Below are 25430 nucleotides of genomic sequence, written 5' to 3'. Positions count from 1 at the left end.
TTCAGAGCTTGTCAGTGCTGCTCCTAGATCAGACACGAGGAAAACTGTATATATCCCACCAAGAATGATCTTTTAAGACAGAGCTTACCAAGACCTAAGCACTGTAAAGGATGCCCCTTCCACCTTTTTCTTTTATTTAGAGTTGCCCTGACATCGTTGCATGTCTCACTTGGTATCCCCTAGGATCTAGACTAAATAGAAATGCCTTCACCAGACATACAAAATAAAAGTGTGGAGGTGGCCATACAATATCAACAAATGAGAAAGAAACTCATAGGCAAAGTTATGCCTCCTGAAAAGTGGTACTTTTATTCTTTGTCTTTTTTTCCTCCTGTTGCTGTCTCAAGAGCATGACTGAAAAATGAGGAAGTGAATGTCAGAGCTTGCAAGCAGCAGAATTATGCCTCAGTGGCTTGAAGCAAAATCCATTTGACTCATAACATCATCTGCGGGGAAGGAGAAGAGGAGAGAGAGTATCCATGCTCTGGCAGTAACATAATCACCATTTTGAAAACATTACCCAAGACAGCCGTGTACTTACTGTTTTGGCCTATCTGTCTTACCTACTGTGTGCTTTCCCAGACACTTATTGCACTGGCTTCTAGTAATACACCTTCAGTGAAGTGCACTGGCTTGGACTGAAGCAATTTCACCTTCAGCATAATCTCTACTACTCCAGAACCCATCCTACAGCAGGTTAACATGAATTTTCTGATGTAACCACAGAAGGTGCAGCAAAGTTACCGTGATAGCTTCGAAATAAAAGAGAGTTTGACAACAGATATTACAAAAGTGGAAGCGGGTGCAAGGTATTGCAAATACTTTTCACATCACCACTGTAGCAGCCTTTGGTGTTAGGCAAGTTTAAAGGAAGAGATTCTCCATTTAATGAGGTGTTCTGACTAGTTCTCCCTCAAACCATTTTTCTGTGCATTCTTCACCCTCTCCCCAAATGTTAAATTATTGCAATTAAAATGCACATGACAAAATACTTCTGTTAATTAGTCCTGTCCCACACCTGTACCTCCTTATGGTCTAGCCATAAACCTTTCTGTAAGCAGAAAAGTTTCCCATCACACCAGAAGGGTATTATCAGAGTTGTTCACCCAAAGGGATTAACTAAATTGCTGATGGATAGCTCAAAGAGTTGTACTTATTGGATTATTCACATACAGCTAGTCAGTTCAAATTCAAGTCATCTGAGTATTAAGTCTGCCATGATGGACTGAGTTGTATTTATGGATTATTCACATGCAGCTAGTCAGTTCAAATTCAAGTCATCTGAGTATTAGGTCTGCCATGATGGACTGAGATGGAAGATGCATCTCCTAGTAACTAGGATGCTTACCATTAAAGTCTGCAGCTACAAAGAGTAGAAGTTGTCTTCCCCAAAAATTAATTTCTTCTGTCCAGCTCTAAAATTGAACTATCTTACTACCCTGTGGGATCAGTCCACCAAAACAGGCATTAATCGCTGTCCTGCAGTTAAACAGCCAGCTTTTATCTGCAGGATTTCCTCCTAATAAGTACTTTTCACAGAATGTGAAGGTCAAACAATTTTCAGAAAGCTCTTACCTAAAACCTCCTCTGGATTTGTTCTTGTTTCTCCAGAAACTGGCTGTTCTGGAAGAACATATTCCTTTCATATACGTACCTTTTTCTCTGTAAAGCAATAGGCAATTCTGAGTCACAGCAAGCGTTGTGCTGTAGAGCTATGCAATTTGCAGCAGGGCTAAAGGTTAGCAGTCTAACACTGAGGTTTAGTTAAGCACAGGTAATTTTATGACATAATTACTCTATTGCTAAAGCATCTGCTACCTGGGCAACACATTGCCCTTTCTATGTTTGGTGCAACTGGAACATTTGGAAAAGCTGTCACACCTTCAAAGTTAAGAGCTTTAGAAGTTTAAAGATAATAAAGCTTTTGATTTTTGAAATTGTGACAATACTTCCAAATTTTTACTTAGGCCAATTTTGGAAGTCTGAGCTATCCTACAAACTTGTATCTTGTCATGTAAGCTTTATATTTTCATGCTAGTGGCTATTAATCTCAGCTTGTACATTTCACCTTTTGGATCAGTGGCTCCCTGTATTTAGGATAATTTTAATTTGGAGAGTTTCTAGCTTTTTCATTGCATAGGTGACAGAGGGGACCAAGGTAAATTCTTCCTTGCCCACATACTTTTTCCTGATATAACCTGAAATGTAAAAAATGTAGTCAAAGAATTTTATTTCACATTCTGCTGTTTTATTTAGCGTTTCCTTAGCTGCAAATCAAATTTTGGAAAGCTAGTAAATTATAAGAAGGGCCTCACCCCCTCCCTTCCTCCACCCTGGCAACTGCCAAAGCTGTTGTTTTGATATATCAGTTCAAAATAGCCATTTATCTTTTGACGTGCCATCTTATAGGGCTGGTAAACCCTAAATCCCCCAAAGGGTTTTGGGGATTTTTTTTGTTGTTGTTTGTTTTGTTTTAAAGGGTAATAAAACCTTATTTAGGAAAAAATACTTTATTTTTCCAAAACATGTTTAGACAGATTGCAACAAGAACAAAGTACAGTACAAAAATGACTCACACAGCCTGCAATAGTTAATAAAACACTAATCAAATACCTAACTTTTTGTCAAAGTCCTTTTGGGTTCAATATACATTTTTCATATTACAGAGGTAATGCCCACTTTACAGTGGCATCAGATAAAGTTTGTAAGACCATTATAACATAGTCACTAGTATTTGCTCTCTCTATATACCAGCTTTTGACATGGTTTTATTTTACTCCAGACACATTGAGTGTAGTCTGAAGTCAAGTATAAATTTCTTTCCCTGTGTCAGGAGTTCAGCATTAACTTCAGCCGGTTTGCCTGGAATCTACCAAAAGTCTTTCTTGGGTAAATATTTATATCCCAGTAGAAACGTTTTGCACCTGTCAATCCAAGCAGTGCCCATACACCATTATCCCCTCTTTCGAAAGGGAGCGGCTGCACAACATGCGATGGCATAACTGAATATATTTTTCTCCCTCAACCCCTACAGCTTTTTTTGCTACCTTTCACAACTAATTGTGAACTGCAGCGTGTGGCATGCCAAACAAACCTAAAAATAATATATGTCAAATATAAGTCAAAAACTGTCAAGGAGGTTTCTCCTCCCATGCCCCTCTTTGCAGAGGAGGCTAAAACAAGTCAGTATAGGCTGTGATCTCTTCTGCAGTATTCTAACATTAAGGAAAATTAAAAGACCAATTATTTTCCTCCTGTGAAACTGTCATTTAGTCAACGAAAGCAGGAGTGAAGCATTTGACAAATTCTATACACATGCAATGTATAAACAAAAAATTGTCACACCTTTACTTTTATTTCCATGCCAATATTGTCTCTGCAATTACCTCAAGGATCTAATGTTTCTGTTGTGATCATTTATCTTGCACTGCAAAGCTCGTTTGGGTCAATCTTGTTTTCCCTCTCTATCTAAACCTTTCAGAAAAAGCTAAGAGTGAAGTCTGTAGATACACAAAACTAGATCACCCACTGCATTAAGGCTTGAGGGCACAGGGACATGAGGCACTTGTGTCCCATGCAGTGGAATACAGTGCAAAGAGTCCCAAGCCAGCTGAGACTCAGCCAGCCATTCCACACAGCACAGAACACTGGCATTGCATTTGTTAACAGCACAGATCTAAATAGCCTAAAGTCACCTTTACTGTTTACATGCAGCAAGCTTGGGTACCTCTGCACTGGAATCATCACTAGTTTCCCTGTGCCAGAATAAGCACAGGGAAAGGCAGGTTTTATCAGATTTTTGCAGCGTTTTCTGCCACCCCATTTCATGAAGTCTGCAGATGTTTCTTATCTTATAGTTTTGCTAAGGTTGGAAAATCCAATGCCAACACACGTCATTAAGACTTTCTCCCCACCCATGTGCTCTTCCTCAGGGGTCTTTGTTTCAATTTTAAACATGATCTGGAAGAAGCTTCTCAGGTGTCGCAGAAACTCAATTCTGAGGGAGAGAAAACAACAGAGTTTAAGAAACAAAACAGAAAGCCCATTAGCAGTATGTACTAACGCTGATTCCAGCAATGAGCACAGTGAATAGAACATGAAAATGTTGCTTAGTACAGAGAAACAAGACTACAGGCTCCAAACATTGTTCTCACTTGTGTTGTAGAAGTGGCTAGTGACCCCTATTGAAAGCACTGTGCTCTCTGTATGAGCAGAGGGAGAAGGAATGCCTGGTAACATAGCAAGACAAAATGGTGAGGGCAGAAAGAAAGGAAAAAGAAGAGAGATAGCCAGGCAAGGTCACTTACCCATGATGCTGACTCTCTATCAGAGCCATATGAACCCCATATGAACCTGTGGTACTCCTCCCCCCCTTACAATGTTTAAAGCAGAAACAGATAAAAAGATAAACAGGAATAGCCAAAAGTATGCATACTTTAAGAGAGGCATCAGATCCTAAAGCATGTGTTTGATTTGTGTGACTAACTTGTCCACTTCTTAGTTAAATGTTTCATTAGAATCACATTCAGACTCAGAATTCTTCCTGTTTTCTCTCCACATTTTCAGAAAAAAAAAAAAAGTAATTTTCCTTTCATCATTTTAGAATGAGAGGCACGAAGGGACTAAACAGACACAGTGCTCCTAAATGCACACTGACTGGAGGACGAGTGACAGGAAAAACTACTGAAAAGTATAAAAAAAAAAAGAACAAAACCAAAACCAGTGAAGAAAACATTCCTACTGGCTTCCCCAAACAAGGCACAAGCAATTACACCAAAAGGCTACAAATATAAAATCGGTAATTGCTCTTGACGGAACTCTGGTCTCTTCCAGTCATGGCCACAAGCAAGTCTGCAGTCTTGAACTAAGGTTTAATCTCCTGCAGCAATTGGTATGTGCCCTTCTTAGATTAAGTTTAACCTTTAAAGAAAGGGCATGTGCACATCCAGTCCACACATTTGTTTGGCTGGCAATCTGGAAGAAGCCTCTGCTCCGCATGCTGAGATCATAATCGCAAGCTAATCACACTTTTACATCATTACACCAAATCCAGAGAAAAGTACCCATGAAAATGGGAACCAGGAGACCAAGAGGATAAGACTGTCCCCACTGTAACATCATGAGGCCTCTGAAAGCCTCCTGGCAGCTCCTGTTCACAGAAATTGTGAATAAGCACAATGGAAGTTGCAGGAGCAAGAATTGCCTTACCCACTTCAGCTGGGCATGCTGCTGCTCCTGCGCTCAGTTACATGCGTGGGGAGAGGAGGGAAACAGCAGGAGCCAGACAAAGCGAGGCTGCTGTTACTTAGATCTGAGAGTTATCTCTGGGGTAGTCAGCTGCATACTTCTGCCGGGTGAATGTGGGCACATGGCTCCCCATGATGTGTACACCTTTCTACCTCACCTTCCTAGCCTCAGCACAGACACCAGCTCTCTCATCTCTCAAATGGATTAACAGTTGAAAGAAATAAGTGAAAAGCACCTTTTCTTCCATGTCTCCCCAACTGCAAGGTTTCTGGTTGCTGCTATAATAGGCAAATGGGCATATGCTGGCACAAATGCTTCAGTAAAGCTGACCAGCTCTGTACCAGACTCCTCCTTAGCTGGGTCCCTTCCCAGAGCTCTGGCAGAGTGACAAGAAAGCAGCCAAGCCCAAAACAGTAGGAGCAGCATGCTGAACTGCAAGGAGGGCATAGAATAAACTGTACAAATGCCAGAGGCAGCGTGGAGCCAGAGGCTCAGGGAAAAATCGTAAAAGCTGATCAGCAAACTGCAACATGTTGGTGGGATCAGTCAGTCCGTACCTCTCTTTGCACTTATGTAGACAACAGTGCTTCTCTACCTCTTCTCCCTTTTGAATAAAGGCAGAGTGAGAAAAAGCAAGAGGGCTTTGCCACAGCCCCCAGGCACATGGGAAAGGCTCACGGGAGTGGGAGCAAAGGGTAGGCTGCCTGGGGACGTCGGGGGAGAATTTGGGAGCAGCAAGAGGCCAGCTGTCTTCCAGCAGTAGAAGCACAAATGCCAAGAGCCCTGGAAACAGGAGGAAAGGAGGGGGGAAAGGCAGGGTGTGTGACAGAAGTGCAGCAGAAAGTGGGTCTGTATTAGCTTGAGGCGGATATGGGTCGCGTGTGGAAAGGTTTGCACCTCAAATAATAGGGGAGGCTGCACCAAACATACATGTACAGACTGGAGGACTGAGGGAGCGGGTGAGAGGTATAGAGAAGTTTTATTTTGCTGGAAATTTAGACTGTGTGTTCAGGCAAGAACAAGGCAGAGCTGAACACTCTTCTCAGGCTCAGGGACAGCTACATGAGCCACACTGGAGTTTTTCCTCAGCTGCTTTCAAATAAGAAACCATTGTACTACAACAAAGAAGAGTAAAAAGTCTGTTTATCTAAGTGCCGTCTTCTCCCAGAAGCCTGCTAAGCAACACCAAAAGGTACACAACCGTTTCACACATCTTAGCTTGCTGTCAGGGCACAGCGACCAACTCCCAGATCGGTGCGAGAGAAGACCTGTGCACCGGCAATGCCTTCTTGCTTTGACGACCCCGAGAACAGCGCAGGGCACAGCCTGGCAGCGCCCGCGGCCCCGGTACTGCTCCCCAGCATCCCGCCGGGGACCTTCCCCGGCCCGTTGCCCGGGGGGAACCGGGGGGAGCCCGGCCTGACCTGCGGCTGCTGGGCGCGGCCTGCGGCCACTGCCCGGCCGCGCGGGCCGCCAGGGGGCGCCGCGCTGCGGGGAGGCCCCGGCCGCGGCCCGACGGGCAGCGAGGGCGGCGGGGACAGGCCGAGGCGCCGGGCGGGGACGGACACCCCGGGCGGGGACGGACACCCCGGGCGGGGACGGACACCCCGACCCGGGCAGGGTGCGGGGAACCGCCGAAAGCGGCGGCCCGGTGGGGCAGAGGCTCCCTGCCCGAGGCAGCCCCACCTCAGGGGCTGTGCCTGGCCCCGTCCCCTCTGCCTGAAGCCCCTAAACCCTTGTGAAACCAAGGGCCGGGGCACTCGAGCTTTCCTGTTGCTCTCCTTCAAGTACCCCTGGCTCATGCCAATTCGCCTGCGTGCTGCCTAGCCTGTCCTGCAAGACTGATCTCTGCGAGGTGGCCACAGAGCCAGCAGCCTGCATTTGATTCTAAGCTCAGCTTGACTGAGAGGCGCTTACTTCGGTGTAAGGAGCATAAGATGAGAAGAGGTAATCCAGATGGCCACAGGCCAAGTGGTCTTTTTGGGACAGGTGCCCCCAGCACCACTCAGGACAGCCCTGCTCATGGTGTTGCCCGCCCCCCCCTCCCCGCCCCATGCCATTAGCAGGGGCAAAGGATGTCTCCCGTGGAAATACGCAAATCTGGGAGACGTTTCCTCATTCTGATGGATGTATTCCAAAGCACCATGTCCCCACAGAGTGCTCTTATCTGCCAGCTGAACTGTCACATTCATGCTACATTGTGCTAGCCAGGGAAGCCAATCTAGCATAAGAGAGCTTATAAATAGCTTTGGATGCTGCAAGGTGAAAGTGTTAAATGCAGAGATGTCACAGCCCCAAGAGAGAAAAGAAGGGACAATGAAGTGGAATGTGACAGCACTGCGATTTACTTCAAAAGGTCTGTGCATCCTATCAGTTGCTTGGGAGCCAAGTTTCCCAGCCCTTTATGAGCTGCCTAGTGAGGGCACAGGGGAGCTGCAGACAGAGCTGCGTGATCTCTGAGTAAATCCTCATAGGACTGATGAGTCACAGATTCTCACAGAACCACAGATTTTATGATCTCATGTGACACAATGCTGCTTCAGGATGTCTGCTCCTGACCTTCATCCCTGCCACGCACTCGTAGCTTGGAAGAAGTGACAACCCACCCATTTGAAATCAGCCTGCTTACAAAACTAACTAGTGTGCTTGTGTGATTTGCATAGCATCAAAAAAAAAGACAAAAAAAGACTGGACAATGACAAGTGATTGGTTTGCTTCACACGCTTAACTGTGCACTTCAAACACTGATACCTACTCTTTGTAAGCCTTTCACATGGATACTTACTTTACAGGGGACTACTTTACCCCTGTGCAATGGGAGGCTTCCCTGTCTTCCCCTCAAAATCTGATGAATGTTGTTTCCAAGATATCACGGGTTGAGAATAGCAGTTAGGCAATTTCTAGCTCTCATGTGATGGCACCACCATTCTTCAGTTATCACAGTACTGTACCTTTCACGTATACAGCACCGGTACCATGATAACCGAAAAAGGACAGTTCATAGCCTTATTATTTGATGCCATTGTCAGATAAACAACCCTCCCTCCATTTGATTAAAGCAAAACTGCTCAGTCTCTAGGAATAACTGTGATCTAGTCAATCACTTGTCAGTCTGATAGATTAAATGAAACTTTTGATGCTGGATGCCCTTCCACTATCCTGTGTGTTGCAGCTAGCAATTTAAGAAATTTAGTCTTTTTCTATTCTCTGAACCACTACCAGCTGTGGACAAAGCTTTAACAAAAATTGAGACTGAAGGACTAGACAGAAGTCTGCTGCCCGATAGGGTTAAAGCTTTGGGGTTGCACACAGCTCCATGAATTGAACATGTTTCCTTTGGACAATCGCAGCTTTAGCATTTGACTAGCCATTTGAAATATGCCATTTAATGCCACAGCTACAGAGAGATCACTAGGAAAACAAGGTAGTGTATGCGAGGTAACAAAAAGCAAACTGATGTACGCATACAATCCAAGATCAGGAACCAACAATAATCTCAGCAATTCTCAGAACCAGGAATAAATAGAACAGTAAGGGAATCATCTTCTAATGTGTAGAAATAAAACACTAGGTGACTTACACCACCCGTCTCATTTGAAGACGGATACAAGTTGTTCTATTCATAGCCACAGGCAAAGTCTTCCATATACAAAAAATATCTGTACAATAAAAGTAGTGAATTAAACAAGACTGGGTAATTAAACTGAACAAAACAACTTACGTGTATGGAGACAGAGGTCCTAACAGGACTTTGGAAACATCCCGTTGTCCAAGGGTCATGAGGAGCAGAGCAAGGCTCTGATTTGTTGAATCTACACAGCCTCCCTGCAAACCAAATGTTTTAATAATTAATCTCTGTACAAACCAGAAATTGGGATGGGAGGAGAGTAATCAAGGAGAAGGATACACTTAAAAGGCTGCATTACTGCTCCCAATTTTCAAGGGCCAAAAAGATAAAAATCTAGATTTTGTAACAATGACAAATTAATTTCACATGGTAAGCTGGGAAAGGAACAGAACTAAACCAAAACCCAGTAACAAGGTCACATTAAAGATCCCTCCCATCTCTCCCAACCTATTCTCTTCTAACATCAGAGAATGTAAGCACCAATTAATTTCTTTGCAGTAAATTGAAAATAGGTATTATAGTTCATGTGCATTTGAAGATACCATGAATTGCCACACTTTATGATAGCTATAAAGTTACATTCGGACAAATAGTTCAGCATTAGCAGGTGCAAACCAGCAAGTTAAAAGCTGTTTCACACACATCCACCTAAGTCCTTGCTGCTAACTTTTGTGGTTTTACATTTGTGAAACATTTTTCCCCCATATTTAAAATGGGAAGGTTTTTTTTATTGCTATGGAAAAGAGCCATGCATAAAATTATGTAGAACTACACATTACAGTCAAATACGTACAAGAGCATAAGTCATACATGCATGGTAAATTGTTTTGTATGTGGAAGGTATTAACTATGATACATAAATTAGAATTGGAAGGCTTTCCTTGTTTACAAAGCTTGAATGTAAATTAAAAGGGATACTTTCAATCAAGACTGCCATAGAGAGAAGTTACCACCTATTACTATGCAAACACACTGAAAATAGAAAAAATATCTGGCATAACATTATTTCAGACTGTCCTCCTATTCATCCTGATCCACAGCCACATGAAATTTGTGAACAGTTTCCTGCTGGATCAGGCCTAATGCTAAGGCCTCTGAATAGGCTCTCTGGAGAGAGCAAAACTAAAAATTCATCCTTTTAAAACCAAATTCTCTAATGAGGTAAACTGACAGTTACCTTTGTGGGCAAGGAATAAACTGTCATCATTTTAAGAGATAACACCATCCAAAAAAGCAAGGGAGGGGCAAAATAAATTTTGGACTACATAGATTAGGAAAACGCAATAATGTGACAATCTCAGCACATTTACTCAGTGAGAGGGCAGAAAGGAGGACCTTTCCAAGGAGAGTTACCGAAGGTTTAATTTTCAAGATGGCCTTGCTTCAGTGTGACAAGTCTCAGCTGTATTCTTCTGAAAAAAGCCTCTGCACTTCATGCAACTCTCCTGGTTTCAGCTGAGATAGTTCGTTTTCTTTATAGTAGCTAGTATAGGGCTATATTTTGGATTTGTGCTGAAAACACTGTTGATTACACACTGATGTTTTAGTTGTTGCTATGTAATGTTTACACTTGTCAAGGACTTTTCAGCTTCCCATGCTCTGCCAGGTGCAGAAGAAGTTGGGAGGGGACACAGCCAGGATAGTTGATCCAAACTGACCAAAGGGCTATTCCATACCATATGAGGTCATGCTCAGCATATAAAGCTGGGGAAGAAGAAGGAAGGGGGGCACATTTGGAGTGATGGCGTTTGTCTTCCCAAGTAACCATTATGCGTGATGGAGCCCTGCTTTCCTGGAGATGGCTGAACGCCTGCCCGCCCATGGGAAGGAGTGAATGAATTCCTTGCTTTGCTTTGCTTGTGTGCACGGCTTTTGCTTTCCCTATTAAACTGTCTTTATCTCAACCCACGAGTTTTCTCACTTTTACTCTTCTGATTCTCTCCCCCATCCCACCAAGGGGGAGTGAGTGAGCAGCTGCGTGGTGCTTGGTGGCTGGCTGGGGCTAAACCACGACAAAATGATAAATCACAACGAAGGAAATATCTTCATTACATTTGCTACCATGACCTAACTCCTAGCAACATGCTCTTACAGCAGCCCTTGCCCTTTTAACTGCATGAACGTGCCATACCAAAGTGAAGTTCATGCACTCAGCCTAACGCCCTCTATGGGACTGATAAAAATTGTGCATCTTGAGTGAACAGGGTACCTGCAGAATTTGCTGGTGCAATCTAGAGCCACAGCTCTCACCAGCTGTATTTGCCAATCTGAAACATGTACAAGAAGCAGGTGAGAGTTTGGTAAGGAGTATTCCTGACACAGGACTTTCTGTATTTGTAATAATTACAAAAACAGAATACAGGTTAATAATTCAAGATGCTATTTATCACTTGGATGAAGACTTTACATCTTCTGAGCTTGTTTGTGTTTTTCTACAGCTGAAAACATTATAAAACATCTGTTTTTATGACCAAATTTATACAAAAGCTTCAGTCAGTATGGAGACAACCACGTCCTAAACAATATAGCAAAACATGATGCATCCATCATGTCCTAGCTGCTCACATAAGCTCTCTTGCTGCAGTGAGTCTCCACTATTGTGGATTAGCAATGCGCTGTTATGCCCATTCCCACATAGGCAGCTGCCAGACAGTAAAATGAAGTGATTTGCTTGTAATCTAATGACGACAAGAACAGTAACTTGTGCCAAATGAATGACATGCCACTCCCAAGGAGGCCAACTTTTTTCTCTCAATCCACCTGCCACTTAGTCAAGAATCCAAAATTGAAAACAACCCTCCCAAGAGAAATGGGATGGGCAAAGTCAGAGCCAAAGTACTGACGTTTGTTCCAAAATAGCTGGCACTCGTTACTAACCTAGGATGCAGCTTCTACTCCGTATTAATTCAGTTTATGGCAGTTTCTCCATTATTGTCTCCATTGACAACAGAGCCAGATCCAGCTGGATGTGACAATTAGAGACAGATCACTTAAAATCCTGGCCATTTTGAAATGTTATACAAATACCACAGTTGATATGCACCTACAAATATCACAACTCTGGGTACTGGACAACAGTGTTTCAAAGAGGATTATTCTTCTGAGCTTGACCGCAGCTTTGATTTAGTCTTGGTTATATTTTGGCATACACACAACTTCCTCCCTTACCTGTGCGGTGCATACTTGCATGCCTCAATAATTTGTTATGTGAAGTGCAGAGGGTTTTGGTTTGGTTTTTTTTGTTTTGTTTTGGTTTGGTTTTTTTTTTTTTTCTTTTTTTTTCTTTTTTTTTCAGAAGAATGGAGGAGAGCCTTGTCACACTGGAGTAAGGCCATCTTGAAAATTAAGCCTTCAGTGAAATGCCTCACTCGTTTTAGTTCTAGTTAAATAAAATAAATAGCCTTACCCCTCCTGCCCCTTCAAGCCCCTCTAACAACTCAACCTTTCTTCATTAAAAAACTCAGCCTTAAACAGGTATTGCACCCTCCCTTATTTTTCATGATCACAAGGAATATAAACATTCAATCCTTTTCCAGTTCTTCCAGGCCTTTCCATTCTGCCAATCACCTGCAATATAAAGCTTGCCCATAGCCAACACCTTTCAAAGACAAGAGGAAAATCCTTCTTGGCCTTCTACAATTAAGCTTAGGTAAGAACTACATATGGATTTGTAAAGACAATGCTAGCCAGTCACTCCACGCCCCCTCTTTCAGGGCCACTGTAATTAGCACTGTACCACTTATTATTAGTAAATTAGCTCTGACATCTTTCCATCAACAAATTTACATAAAAACAGCTCCATTGATTCCAAGAATCATATGACTTTTTTTTTTTTTGAAGGCTTAGTAAAAGGGACCATTTAGCAAGACTTAATATCCTTAGATTTCCTAGGTGGCAAAGTTCACATAATAGGAAGCATTAAGCAAGCACTTTAAGAGATGTCCCTGGGCCCCTTTAAACAGTAATGAACACCAGCAGATTTGTGGGTGACCCCGACAGCTAAAACTCTTCTACAGAGAATTATCTCCAATGCTCCTAGGATTCCCTTTTCTGGTCAAGCCTCCCTGGCTCCTGCAGCACAGTACCTACAGGCAAAGACACAGATGGAGAAACAACCTCATGAAGAGAGGATCTAAACACAGGGAGAGAAATTCTCCCTTGAGCCCTGTATTCAGTGAGTAGCTGGTGTGAAGAGTGGGACTTAAAGAGTGTCTGTTCAGAGCAACCTATTCTTGCTCCATGCACAGCTTTCCCAAATTTTTACTGTTTCACTAGACACCTTATCTAGGCAAAGATACTTTAAAAAAATAGTATCTTCAAACTAAACAAACATCGCATGCTTTGCAACATGTTTTTATATCCTCTCTGGGGTCAACACTAAGTCAACCTGACCTGAGCTCAAAGGAAAAAAAAAAAAAAAAAAAATCAACGAGAAAGCCTATCTTTCCAAATTCCTAGCTAGTGCTGTGTGAGCATGCGTGTCATATATAAATTCCAGTGTGTATTCTGAAAACTACAGAACAAAACCCACCATATTGCCTATGACAGAGGGAGTGGAGAATTCAGGAACATTGAATAAGGACTGAGCACTCCAGTGGATAAGCAGCACAATAGCCAAAAATGCTAACAAACAAGAACTTTTCCACCATGATCTGCTGCAGTGGAGGACCACAAGCAGCCTGTACACTGCTTGGCACTTGTCAGTCACTCTTGGACTGAAGTGGCCCACACATAGAGCCTTCCAGGAGCACCAGCAGTAGCACAGCAGGCCACAGCTAACAACCTCACTTCAGAATCTGATCTTCAAAGACATTGAAACCTCATGGCCTATCACTTTGTCATTCAAAGACTTGCCAGACCCTGTTTCCTCCTCAAATGCTTTTTTTTCTGTTGTCCTGAGATCCTTACTATGCTGCTGCTTTGCAGAATTTGACTCATCACATTCAAATGGCTATAGCAGGCTAAAGCAGAAAATTACCTGGTTCAGGCCTTTCCAGCCCTCTCCCCATTTTGGAAGTTCTCAGACATCTGACTCTGAAGGAAGTAAAATATCTGGGCAAATTCCCTGACTAGTTTCAATCTGTCAAGTGCTGGATGGTTTTCAAAGGAAAAAAATACCTATTGCTGCTGATAAAAGTATGTGGAAATGGGATTTTTGATGCCTCCAATCATCTGACTACCTGAAGATGTTTTACAAGAGGTTTGCACAAAGAAACAAATGTACCAATTTTAGGTTGGTGGGGGTTTTTTTTGTTTGGTTTGGGGGGCGTGGGGGGGGAAGGGGAGAGGAAGCTGAAAGCTTTTATAATTCACCCCTCAAATAAAAATAGCTACCTGTCACCACATAATCATAGAAACAAACAGATGTTTCAGTCACTAGTTGTGACTGCATTCTCCATGCATGCTGGACTTTCAAATGCAAGGGGTCTGGAGTGTACCCAGGAAGAATATTTGTTTGTGGCATTTCTATGAGATAAGAACCCTGGGTTAGAAAGGGAAAGTCCTTGAGCAACATGGTGCATATACTGAATAAACAAAAAATATTAATGGAAGACTGGAACAAGTGGGCAAGTTGGTAATTCAGACAGATGAAGGGTTTGCAGCAGGGAAAGGAAAAGATAACATGGGCACAGATGAACAATCTAGTACAGGCATGGATGTGATTTATGAGGTTAAGGGGTATTTTTATAATTGACTACATTACCTAATACGGAATCTCATTAATGGCATTTTTAATACTTTCCAAAGTCCTATCAGGTTATTCCAGTTTAGAGCAATTACTTTTTTTAAAACAGTGGGTACAATTTGTAGATGACTGCCTCCTAAAGGCCAAATGTGTTTTGTCAATACTAACAGCTGCTTATTTTAACATTAGTGGAGATACACAACAAAAGCAGGTAGGTTCATTATTAAATCAGAAACTCACTACGATGCTAATTGTCAAATCATTTGTAAGACTGAAAGCTGGTCATCCACTAAAAGTCTCACTACAAATGAAAAACATTTTAATACAAAAAAACCCCAAACAAAACAAAAACCAACCCACACAAAACGCTGCAGAAGACTGTGATGCACTTAAGATTCCTATGCAAACACTGTCCTAGCTCCTTTCCAACAAACCATTCAGCCAATTCCTCATACAAACAACAGATCTCAGCACATTTGACTTTGTCATCATCACCATAAAGCAGCCGCTAGAGGCTAGCTGCCCCCCCCCCCCCCCCCCGCTTCTTCTTCCTCACATGTTCTCTCACTCATAATGCCTGTCGTGGTTTAGCCCCAGCCAGCAGCTAAGCACCACACAGCCACTCGCTCACTTCCCCCCCCGGTGGGATGGGGGAGAGAATTGGAAGGGCAAAAGCAAGAAAACTCGTGGGTTGAGATAAGAACAGTTTAATAATTGGAACAAAATAATAGTAATTAATTATAATGAGAAGGAAAAAAACAATGAGAGAGAGAGAGAGGAACAAAACCCAAGGGAGGGAAAAAGAGCGGAAAAAATATATATATATAAAAAAGTTATACAACCGCTCACCACCCGCCGACCGACGCCCAGCCAGTCCCCGAGCAGTGATCGCTACCCCCCAGCCAACTCCCCCCAGTTTATGTACTGGGCATGACATCCTATGGTATGGAATAGCTCTTTGGTCAGTTTGGATCAACTATCCTGGCTGTGCCCCCTCCCATTTCTTGGGCACCTGGCAGAGCATGGGAAGCTGAAGGGGGGGAAAAGTCCTTGACCAATGTAACACCGCTTAGCGACAGCCAAAACATCAGCGTGTTATCAATATTATTCTCATACTAAAATCCAAAGCACAGCACTATCCCAGCTACTAGGAAGAAAATTAACTCTATCCCAGCCGAAACCAGGACAGTGCCCCATTCCAAGCACTAGTTTAAGAGCATTGACCCTATTACCCCTCCAACTTATTATTAAAAAAAAAAGTAACAGCCCAGGTGAAGCCAACTGAATTCTGTTGCAGACAGAAAGCAACAAAAGAAAAATTTGCCGTTACTATGATTCATAGTAACATCTCCTGGACATGGGAAATAAGTGGCCCAGTAAGTCATTACACTGTTAATGGAACCATTCAAAACCACTCCTTACCTGCATAAAGACAACACTGGCAGCATCAGCTCATTTCTCTGTTTGGATCTGAGCCTATTTGAGGGTGCCCCCATACCACCTCTTCCTTTACCAGTACATCATTACCTTCTTCCCCGACAGCTATACACAGAAAACATATTGGCCACTTACCCTGTAGACCTCCTCCAGCAACAGCTTAGCACAATTCTGGCCAAGTTCCTCGGGAAGCACAGCTGCTCCCTGCCCCTGAGGGTTTGAGGCTAGCTCAGCACTGAGAATAGTGCCATTGATGGTTTCTGCAGTAAGGCACATGCCAAAACCTGGCGATCTGAAAGAAAGGGAAAAAGTGCATTTGATTTAAGGACAAAAATGAAGGAATGAGCCAAGAACTACTCCCAGCCAACCTCCTCCTCAAGTCACAAACAGCTCCCCTCATAGGACAATACTGGGAATCTGGACTTGCTGACAAATTTCCTGCTCTATACATTTGATTCACCGTGGAAAAAACATTAACAACAGTATTTAAAAATTAAACCCAGTACCACTTGCCCCAAAACCACTGTGCTGGCTATTCCTAGTACAAACTCTTTAAAAAGGAAAAAAGGAAAGAAAAAGAAAAAGAATAAAACATCCAAACCTCAGAAATATCCTCCTCCATTAAAAAAAAAGTGTATTTAACATTTATTTAATTCATATTTGATGAACATTTCAAAGGTATCTGGAATTTCTCCTCTGAGACATTCAAAGCCAAAACTAACTTTCTTTAAGGATCGAGCTCCTTCCATGGAAGCTTCAATATTTAGCAAAATTAGGCCATAGCCATGGCACCAAGCAGAAGAATTAAAAAAAGGTTTGATCCACATTACTTGTATTTCCAATTCCTTCTTTTCACTTTCAGTTCAATACCATCCAAATCATTACAACCATGTAAGAACTCTGACCATATGATTTGAAGAAAGAAACAAAAAACCCCTATTCTCCTCAGAGCTTAGGATCCTACAAAATGCTAGTGTCTGAGTCAAGAAACATTTTTGCTACAAGAAAGTCACACATGGCTGAGTACAGCTTGCTGAGAAATCAGAAAGTTGTAAGGAAGGAAAAAAAAAAAGTCAAAAGATCCTCTTATTTATAGGCTCTGGAAGAGCACCAATAGCTCGCCATTCAAAACAAGGTTAACTTAACTTCCCACAGTTCTGGACTCCTGCTGTCTCCACCACCCAAACTTTTAACTAAAATAGTCCCACTGACCCAAAACTGTAAGGAATGTCACCAACATCAACAAACCACAAAATCAAACCTCAAACACTAATACACACAAACTCTCCCAGTGCCAGAAAAACAACAGTTTCTCCAGAGGCATTTCAGTAGGGCTGGAATGAAAAGATATCGGTGGTTCCCACCCATATTTAACTGCCTGCACTTGCTGAGCAACACAGAAGGTATGTTAAAAGATGTTTCTCTTCTCCTTTCCTTCCCCTGAAAGAGAGGTAGAGATCTAGACAGCAAGACCAGAACAGTGTTAAAGATGCTATTTTTTGGACAAATATCCTTTAATAACTATACCCACTGGCAGATTTTGTTAGTGTTCAGTAGCATGTGGCAATCTGCCTAAGTAAAACTTAAAATCATCCGGTGCCTCATGTATGTGCAGACAGTATTAGGAAGCATCTGCACAAACTTTTTGCTGCAAATACTCAGAACTGGGAAGTTTCTGTTCAGAGAGACATTATAGGTGGCAGAAGATGCTCAAATAATGTATTCCCTGAAGCTTTTAGCACTGTGGAAGGGATATATAGTTCAATGCTTTATATTCTGAAATCAGGACTTGGTTTGGGCTGGGCACAGATGGGCTGAACTACTCCTTGTTGGTCTTACTCATCACCAGAGGCAGCATTGGAAACAACAAGGCATATTGCCTTCCTTCCTTGTCCTGCCAAGACATACACACACACAAGCACTGGGAACCAGGCAATTAAAAAGCTTTGCCAGAGTGGCACAATGTTAGCACCAGGTATGCTGCAATAGAGCTGGTGCCATACATATGCTGAATGTGACAGCACAGCAGCACCAGAAAGCCACAGGCACCAGCAAGGTGGAGAGGGATTCAGTTCCTCTTCTCATGCTATTATTTATCCTTCCCATGGTCCTCTTCCCATGCTATTATTTATCCTTCCCATGCTATTATTTATGCATGGGTGTGCTGGTTTTGGCTGGGATAGAGTTAATTTTCTTTATAGTGGCTGGTATGGGGCTATGTTTTGGATTTGTGCAGAACACTGTGTTGATAATACAGAGATGTTTTAGTTGTTGTGAAGTACTGCTTATACTAAATCAAGGACTTTTTCAGCTTCCCATGCTCTGCCAGGTGCACAAGAAGTTGGGAGGGGGCGCAGCTGGGACAGCTGACCCCAACTGACCAAAGGGCTATTCCATACTATATGGCATCATGCTCAGTGTATAAAGCTGGGGAAGAAGAAGGAAGGGGGGCACATGTTTGGAGTGATGGCGTTTGTCTTCCCAAGGAACCGTTACATGGGATGGAGCCCTGCTTTCCTGGAGATGGCTGAACACCTGCCTGCCCATGGGAAGGAGTGAATGAATTCCTTGTTTTGCTTTGCTTGTGTGCGTGGCTTTTGCTTTCCCTATTAAACTGTCTTTATCTCAACCCACGAGTTTTCTCACTTTTACTCTTCTGATTCTCAGAAAGAGCGAGCAAGCAAGGGGCTGCATGGTGCTTACTTGCCAGCTGGTGTTAAACCACAACAATGGGCTACCCATGCAAGTAGTAAATGTAATGCTGCTGCCCCAATTCATTTGGCTGTTCCACTTTACAGACAGATAAAAAACAAAATAACACCCCAAAAACTCACAGCTCCCAGAAAAGTTTTTGCAATTCTGATCACTGTTAACAGTCTGGAGCCACAAGACTTACTAACCTGGGATATTAAATGTGATGAAGGATTGGAAAAGAGGACAAATACTTAAGTGAGCCAACAATCGTTAGAGTTGTAAACTTGCAAACCTAACAAGTTTTCTTTAAGGTAATATTTCAAAAAGTAGAAACACTGAAAGAAAATGTGCATGCTTGGATTTGAGCATAGAGACAGAAGACAAAGTAGTTATCCAGAACTCCTTCAACCTCAACGAAAAGTGACAAGAGGACAACAAAGCTGACAGATACCAGTAAAATTGTCTGAATCACATCCATCACTTCTGTGTTCTGCTGGAAAACAAAATCTCTGAAAGTACAGTAAATTAATGACTCAATTTTCCTGTCCTCGCTCGTGAAAGGACACTCTTTCAGCTATTTATGTAATGGTCAAGCAGAAGACAACCCATACAGCTCGAACACTTTCTAAAACAGTTTGGTCCCATCCTTAATACTACCGTTTCCATCAGAAGGTGTACAGTCAAGTTTGAATGTTAGTTTTCACAACATAGCGTGGCACCTCTGATCATAATCTCACTTCAAAGCAGCAGGTTTAAAACTGAAGAGAGCTCAAGTTGCATTTAGTGGCAGTAATGGTATATTATATTCCTTGTTTAAGAAAATACACAACTTCTGTCCCTGTACCAAGAGTAAAACAAACGTATCTAGTGAATCATTTCATTTTTTCCCTGTGAGGAATATTTATTTCTGCAAAATAGAAGATTGTGGTCTAAAACTCAATAAAATTACAGATCAGAATACCCTAGCAGATGAACAAATGCAGAATTACATTTCCGTTCTGTAAATACTGGATACTCACTTTCCAGAGCTGACCCCCTTCATATGATCCGTGTAGATATAAATATCTGGGAGGAATTTATTCAGGATGCTCCTTGCAGATTCCACCATTCTGTTTGCCATCTGTGGTGACACTCTGACAGAGTATCTACATTTCTGAGCTAAGGAATTCATTGTGGTCACAAAAGAAATTTAAACCAGAGACTGACAAAAGTGGCCAAGAGGTCCCAATGCATTATTTCGGAAGATGTGCTTCTGTCCGATACATCCCCATTCATGCACTGGTCCATTTTCCTGTAAAGAAGCACATGTGCATAAGTGCTTTCCACAGTCTTTTCATTGATGTACCTTGAAGTGAGGTACACAGAACACGTGTAGAACAGCTTGCTATAACTAGATAAACATCTATCTTAAAAATGCCCTTCAATTATTTTAAATAGCTGTTCTGTCATCCTGTGCTTTCTTATGATAGAGGGAGCCCTGCATGCTCTGCTCCTCATATACTATTAAAAGATGGTGACAGGTGAAGTTTCTCTGAATTAGCGGCAGGAAATCCTGTCTTTCTATTTCTATAAGGGAGAAATTGGGTAGAGGAAATTAAAGACAAATGTTTTAACAAACGAAAAAATTAATTTTAAAAGGCTAACAAAAAAATCTTTGCGCTCTCCAACTATTTTGCAGTGCTGTAATGCTATCAAGTTCAATGGTTCTCTAGTCACTCAGCACCTGAAGATAACAGTTCCAGGGAAGAAGAAGTTACCACCTTCCTGCTCACCCCAACGCACCTCCTCACAGTACGCAAGAGATGAACTGCCTTTGTGCCCTTTTACTCAGGTGCTGCTTCAGTGATACTCCTGACAGATCTTCAAATGTACAAAGCACACTGTGCTCCAAATTCCATCCCAACTATAATGCAGACTCATGCTCCGCACATTTAACCACCCATCTGCACCTACATGCACATAGCAATGCAGAGCAACACACTCTCAAACCTCCCAGCTGGCAGAAGGGAATTTCCTTTTTTACAAATTTCTATTCCATGCTCTTGTGGAGTAGGTAAACCAAAAGCTTTAAGATTCTAAGAGCAAAACCAGTAAATAATAATCAGAAAACTGATCGTTCTGCACAGTTGGTGCACTCAGTATTTTGGATGACTATACAAAGGTTGCTGCGACACAAGCTCCCCAGCTGTGAGGAAGCAGAATTGCTCAGTTGAATCTTGAAGGGACAAAAACGCATGTATAAAAGACCTAAGCACTTATCCTTTCAGATGTTTTGCTTTCTACTGGCTTGAAGGACACTTAATGGCTGAACTAAAATGAGACTGCCTCTCACCAGGCTTACTAAAGGCAAACCTTTATTCCTGAGAAAAAGCCCAGGAAAACCTAAAGGAAAGTGGTATTCAAAAACCTGTAGTTCACATACATTGACCAAATCCAGTCAAAGTGGCCCAGAATGGTGCTGTGTATTAATGTCAACTTAGAAGGATGGCACCAAAGCCATGATCATTGCTTCCTCCTTCACACAGAAACAGAGGATTGAAGTACTTACTGCAGAGGTGGATGGGGGCATAAGGAATTACTTTCTTCATGGAAAGACCATGAAAAACACCACCAAAAGCATACTGAGCTGCTTCCTTTGCTATTCTACCGCACATGCACCCAGTAAAATTGCTCTCACTTGGCAATGCTGCACTCATCCAAATGCGGCAGTTGGAAACAGAGTCAAGGCGTGCTGTTCTCACACACAATTATGATAGCATTCCATAAAGTAAAAGGACGAACAGGCTGCAAGTCTACACCTCTGGCAGGAAACCTGCCCCCATTCCTGCTTTCCTTTTGAGTAATCAAAGCCAGATCATGTTTGGGACTCTCATAATCACAAATTAAACTACAAGTTGGCCAATGCTCATGAGAGAGCAGGAGCTCATGAAATACAGCCTTTAGTATACCTTGCCTGTAAGGGATGTCTGCCTTCTTCCTATAGTGACAGCAGATTCATGACAGATACCAAATAAAAACCACAAGAGAAAAATAAAGGAAAAAAACCCCAAACAAAACATTAACTAGATGTGGAGTTCTGTTTGCAAAAGTGAGTGCTCCACAACAATATTTTGTGTCCTTATCTTTGTGCAGAAGTAAAACCTCCTCCGCTTCCATCTCCAATGGTACTACTGAAGGTGAAGAGCTAACAAATTCTCATAACACAACAAAAAGCCCAGTTCACATGTGTGCAGTGAGGTGTAAACGGAACTAAAACTTAAGCTCCCATTCAACAACCTGCTAGACTCATTAACAGCCTAGATGCTACCTATTCAATGCACAGCAAAACTACATTTGTTACTACTGGATTTACACACAAGATAACACTCCTTTTAGTGCTGCTACTCTATGTGATGGAAGGTATTTTAACTTTTTCTTGCTATTGAAAAAGATTTTAAATAGTACTGTTCAGTTTTAAATTTATTTAGTTGTCCACTGATGCTTTTTGAACGGCAATGTTCTGAACACGGTCGTTTTGAGACATGGTCCTGAAATCTAGTTGTGTGATGCCTCTGTGTAATGTCACCTTGCATTATTGGGATACATGCTCAGCAACAGGGGTGCACTACTGTGACTTCAAGTTGGGAGACTTATTTTTTTAAGGCAAACTCATTTAAAAGAAGAAGAAGAAAAAAAAAAAGGATACGCAGTTCCTCTGATGCGCTTGATTTTGCCAGGGTCTGTGAACTGAATAGGCTGCAAGACCTTTCTCACTGGGCAAGCAAACAGTATCTCTCCACCCCCTTTGGGAGGCATTCCTCTCCGGTTGATCTAGAAACAATAATGGAGGAAAAAAGTAGGTTAGTAAAGAGCACAGAGAACATACTTACACACTTAAAAAGGATAGCTTTCATTTCACATATAATAAAATGTTATCAGTAGTGGTACTATGTGAACACAGGTGAGAAAAAGACATCCTAAAAGCAGAAATGGATTTTGCACCAAACCTATAAGCAAAAATTGATTTATTTTTTCCTCCTCTCTCTCAAGTACAGTAGGGCATGGCTTCTCAATGGAAAATGAAACAAAACCAACAAAACAAAAACTTACCACCTTTAGCAGGAAGCCAACCTTGGCTTAAGACTGGTCTAATAGCAAATCTGTACCTCACTAACAAAGAAGGTCTAGAAGTCTTTGATGCTTAGTATGTATATGGGTGACCAGAATGAACTCATTCCCGCAAACAGGCCTGGCCAGCCCGAGCCTGTCCCACCGCCCCAGCCACCGTCCACAAGGATGGGGATGGGACATGGGCCCCTGCGTGGGTCTGGCTCAGGGTGCCCATGCCAGGCAGGGCAGGGCTGTGGGGAGCTGGAGACTGGCCCTGCTGCAGGGCCGCCGGAGCAGGGGCTGGCAGTCCTACGGGGACGACATGGGGTCCCCTGGGCTGTGGGCAGGGTGGGGGGAGGCACCCGGGACGGGGGGGCTTGGCACAGCAAGCAAAGGCTAGTAGTGCAGGTAGGGCCTTCACACATTTTAAATGAGCACTCTTAACTTTGAAAGGCTATCGTTTCTTTCTCCAACCTAAAAAAAAAAAAAAAAAAAAAAATCTATTCTACATCCAGATTTATTGGGCCTGTGAAGAGCGTAGTCTTTAAAGAAAAGTTTATTTCCTGTATTTTCCAAACTGGAAGCAAACCTCAATCACCCAAACGCAGATCCGGCTCCTCTACCGGTGAAGGAGGCAAAAGATTCTACTATTACTCCCTAGCCCTAAGCATGGGGCAGGAAGAGCAAGTGGAAGGAAAAAGAAATTAAATGAACTGAAGAGAAACAAGAAAGCAAAAAGGTTTCTTAGCTTGCAGAGATCCCGGAGACCAAGAAAAGTCACTGCTTCTTCCTTACCCTCTCTACCTGTAGCCTTTGCATCTCTCTTCTACCACATCTTCAATCACTGTGTGGCTGGTATGCCATTCTAAAATTGCCAAGAGGCAATTTTAGAAATGTGTGTAGCTACAACTAGGTTATCTGCTAGAGACAGATACCAGCAGCAAGCATATGGCCCTGTGAAGTACTGCAAAAGTACCATTTCAACATGTGCTAGAAAAGAAAGGAACAAATTGTCTTACCTTGATTTCCAGACTTTCACCATCAATTCCAAACTTCTTCAGTAGCGGTAGGGCTGTTGCCTTAAGGACATCAACCTATAGAACAAAGAATTAAAAAAGCAGACTCTTTATTGGAAGTCACAGAAGTCAGTAATTTAAAAATCATTGCATTATGAGGTGCCTAACAAAGACAAGACTTCTCCATACTAGGTATTCTATGGGAAGACATGGGAATGCAGCATACAGAGCTTTGGCGACTGAGACTACCACAGTATCTCATTACTCAAAAAATTTGCTAGAACAAATTACTGGGAGATGGAATTTCTTGTTCTGGATTTCTTCCTCAGCCTGATTTTTATTTCTATTATGGTTCAGCTAAAACAGCTCACTTGTTTCTCTGAACACAGATATTAAAAAAATTATATTCTTCTGTCATTGCTAAAAAATTCCTACAGCTAAATAAATGATGATTGCAAGAACCCTTGCATTTTGGAGCAGGCCCTTGATTTGAGAGGAAGAACCTCATCCTTTTGTCAAGAACTTCTTTTCATCTGTTTCTGAGAAACAGAAGCTTCTAGATAACTTCTGTGGAAATACTGTTTTCTTCCCTCTGCTGAAACTTCCATAGCATTGCTGAAGGTGACCAAAATGATTTAGCAGTGCAACAGCACAGGGAGTTACCCAAGGCAAGCAGCTTGGGAGAGACAGAACCAGGACAGCATCACCAAAGAGGAACTGAATTCAGATGAAGGAAACAGGCATGTGGTGGACAGCAGTTGAGGAGGCAGAAAAAAAAAGCACTCTCCTTCCCATGCCTTCAGCCAGAATCCACAGTTCTTGAGCTTCATTCTCTGTGCTTTGCAGAGAGTGCAAGCCACTGACCAAGCAGTAGCACATACCTCACCTACAAAGCTGTGAACAACCTATTAGAGCTACCTGAGTAGCTACAAGTGTATGCTGCAGTTCTCATTCTTCAAATCCTGCTGGCCAACATACTTCCTTTCTTACAGCAAGGCATTTGGTGTTGTTTTTAATGGTAGATCAATATTTGAATGTCTTGATTAAAAAAACCACAGTAAGCCAATGATTAATTTTTTATATTTATGTATTTTATACTTTTTACAGTCAGGCTACCTTAATTTGGCCCCTCAATAGTATTCATTAATCACACAAATCTGACTTTTAGAGCAAAAACCTTTACTAACATGCATGTGCACACACACAGACACACATGAATACCACTGGTAGAAGTTCCAACAAGCTGTTCTGGTTCACATTAAAGTTACACAACCTTTCTCCCTCTTTCTTAGGAAACAAAATCAGTAAAAAAAGAAAAGCTTCACTGTGTAGGTTAGGAACTCCCTTTCCCTCCTCCATTTCCACTTTTGCAATTCTGCACTGAAGTCTGTATCTCTGGAGAAAGCACGTTACGCGGGCATTAGGAAGCTGTATCAATTTTGAGTCTGGTTTGTCTGTTTCCAAAAATTTCAAGACTTGTCATAGTTTTTAGTCCTCAGACAAATTCCAGGCACGATACTTATCAGGTACCAGACAGCCACAGAATAAGAGACTGTCTCTGTTCCAAATTTGCAGCCTACAGAAGGTAATCGGCAGTATTTGAAGAAGTGGAAAAGGCTGTTCTGCTTAGCAG

General features: G+C 42.3%; 1 protein-coding gene across 3 annotated transcripts in view; it reads right to left on the bottom strand.

Moving 5' to 3' along the window:
- Window positions 1-2509: 2509 nt before the first annotated feature.
- The window catches only part of RCL1 (RNA terminal phosphate cyclase like 1), a 31879-nt gene continuing 8958 nt past the window's right edge, over window positions 2510-25430 (bottom strand). For 2 of the 3 annotated variants that reach the window (XM_075526227.1, XM_075526225.1), the window contains exons 4-9: window positions 23801-23875; window positions 22378-22502; window positions 19712-19837; window positions 16134-16290; window positions 8969-9072; window positions 2511-3997 (exon numbers count right to left, since the gene is read on the bottom strand). In XM_075526227.1, the coding sequence (XP_075382342.1) occupies window positions 3847-3997; window positions 8969-9072; window positions 16134-16290; window positions 19712-19837; window positions 22378-22502; window positions 23801-23875 (738 nt within the window). In that variant the 3' untranslated portion in view covers window positions 2511-3846. Of the gene's footprint in view, window positions 3998-8968; window positions 9073-16133; window positions 16291-19711; window positions 19838-22377; window positions 22503-23800; window positions 23876-25430 lie in introns of all 3 variants that reach the window. The other variant, XM_075526226.1, reaches the window with a different exon arrangement.

This window comes from Mycteria americana, chromosome Z (genome assembly GCF_035582795.1).
Source record: "Mycteria americana isolate JAX WOST 10 ecotype Jacksonville Zoo and Gardens chromosome Z, USCA_MyAme_1.0, whole genome shotgun sequence".
NCBI classification, from domain to species: Eukaryota; Metazoa; Chordata; class Aves; order Ciconiiformes; family Ciconiidae; genus Mycteria; species Mycteria americana.
The sequence above is the reverse complement of the archived record's forward strand: the minus strand, read 5'-3'. Positions and strand labels throughout refer to the sequence as shown.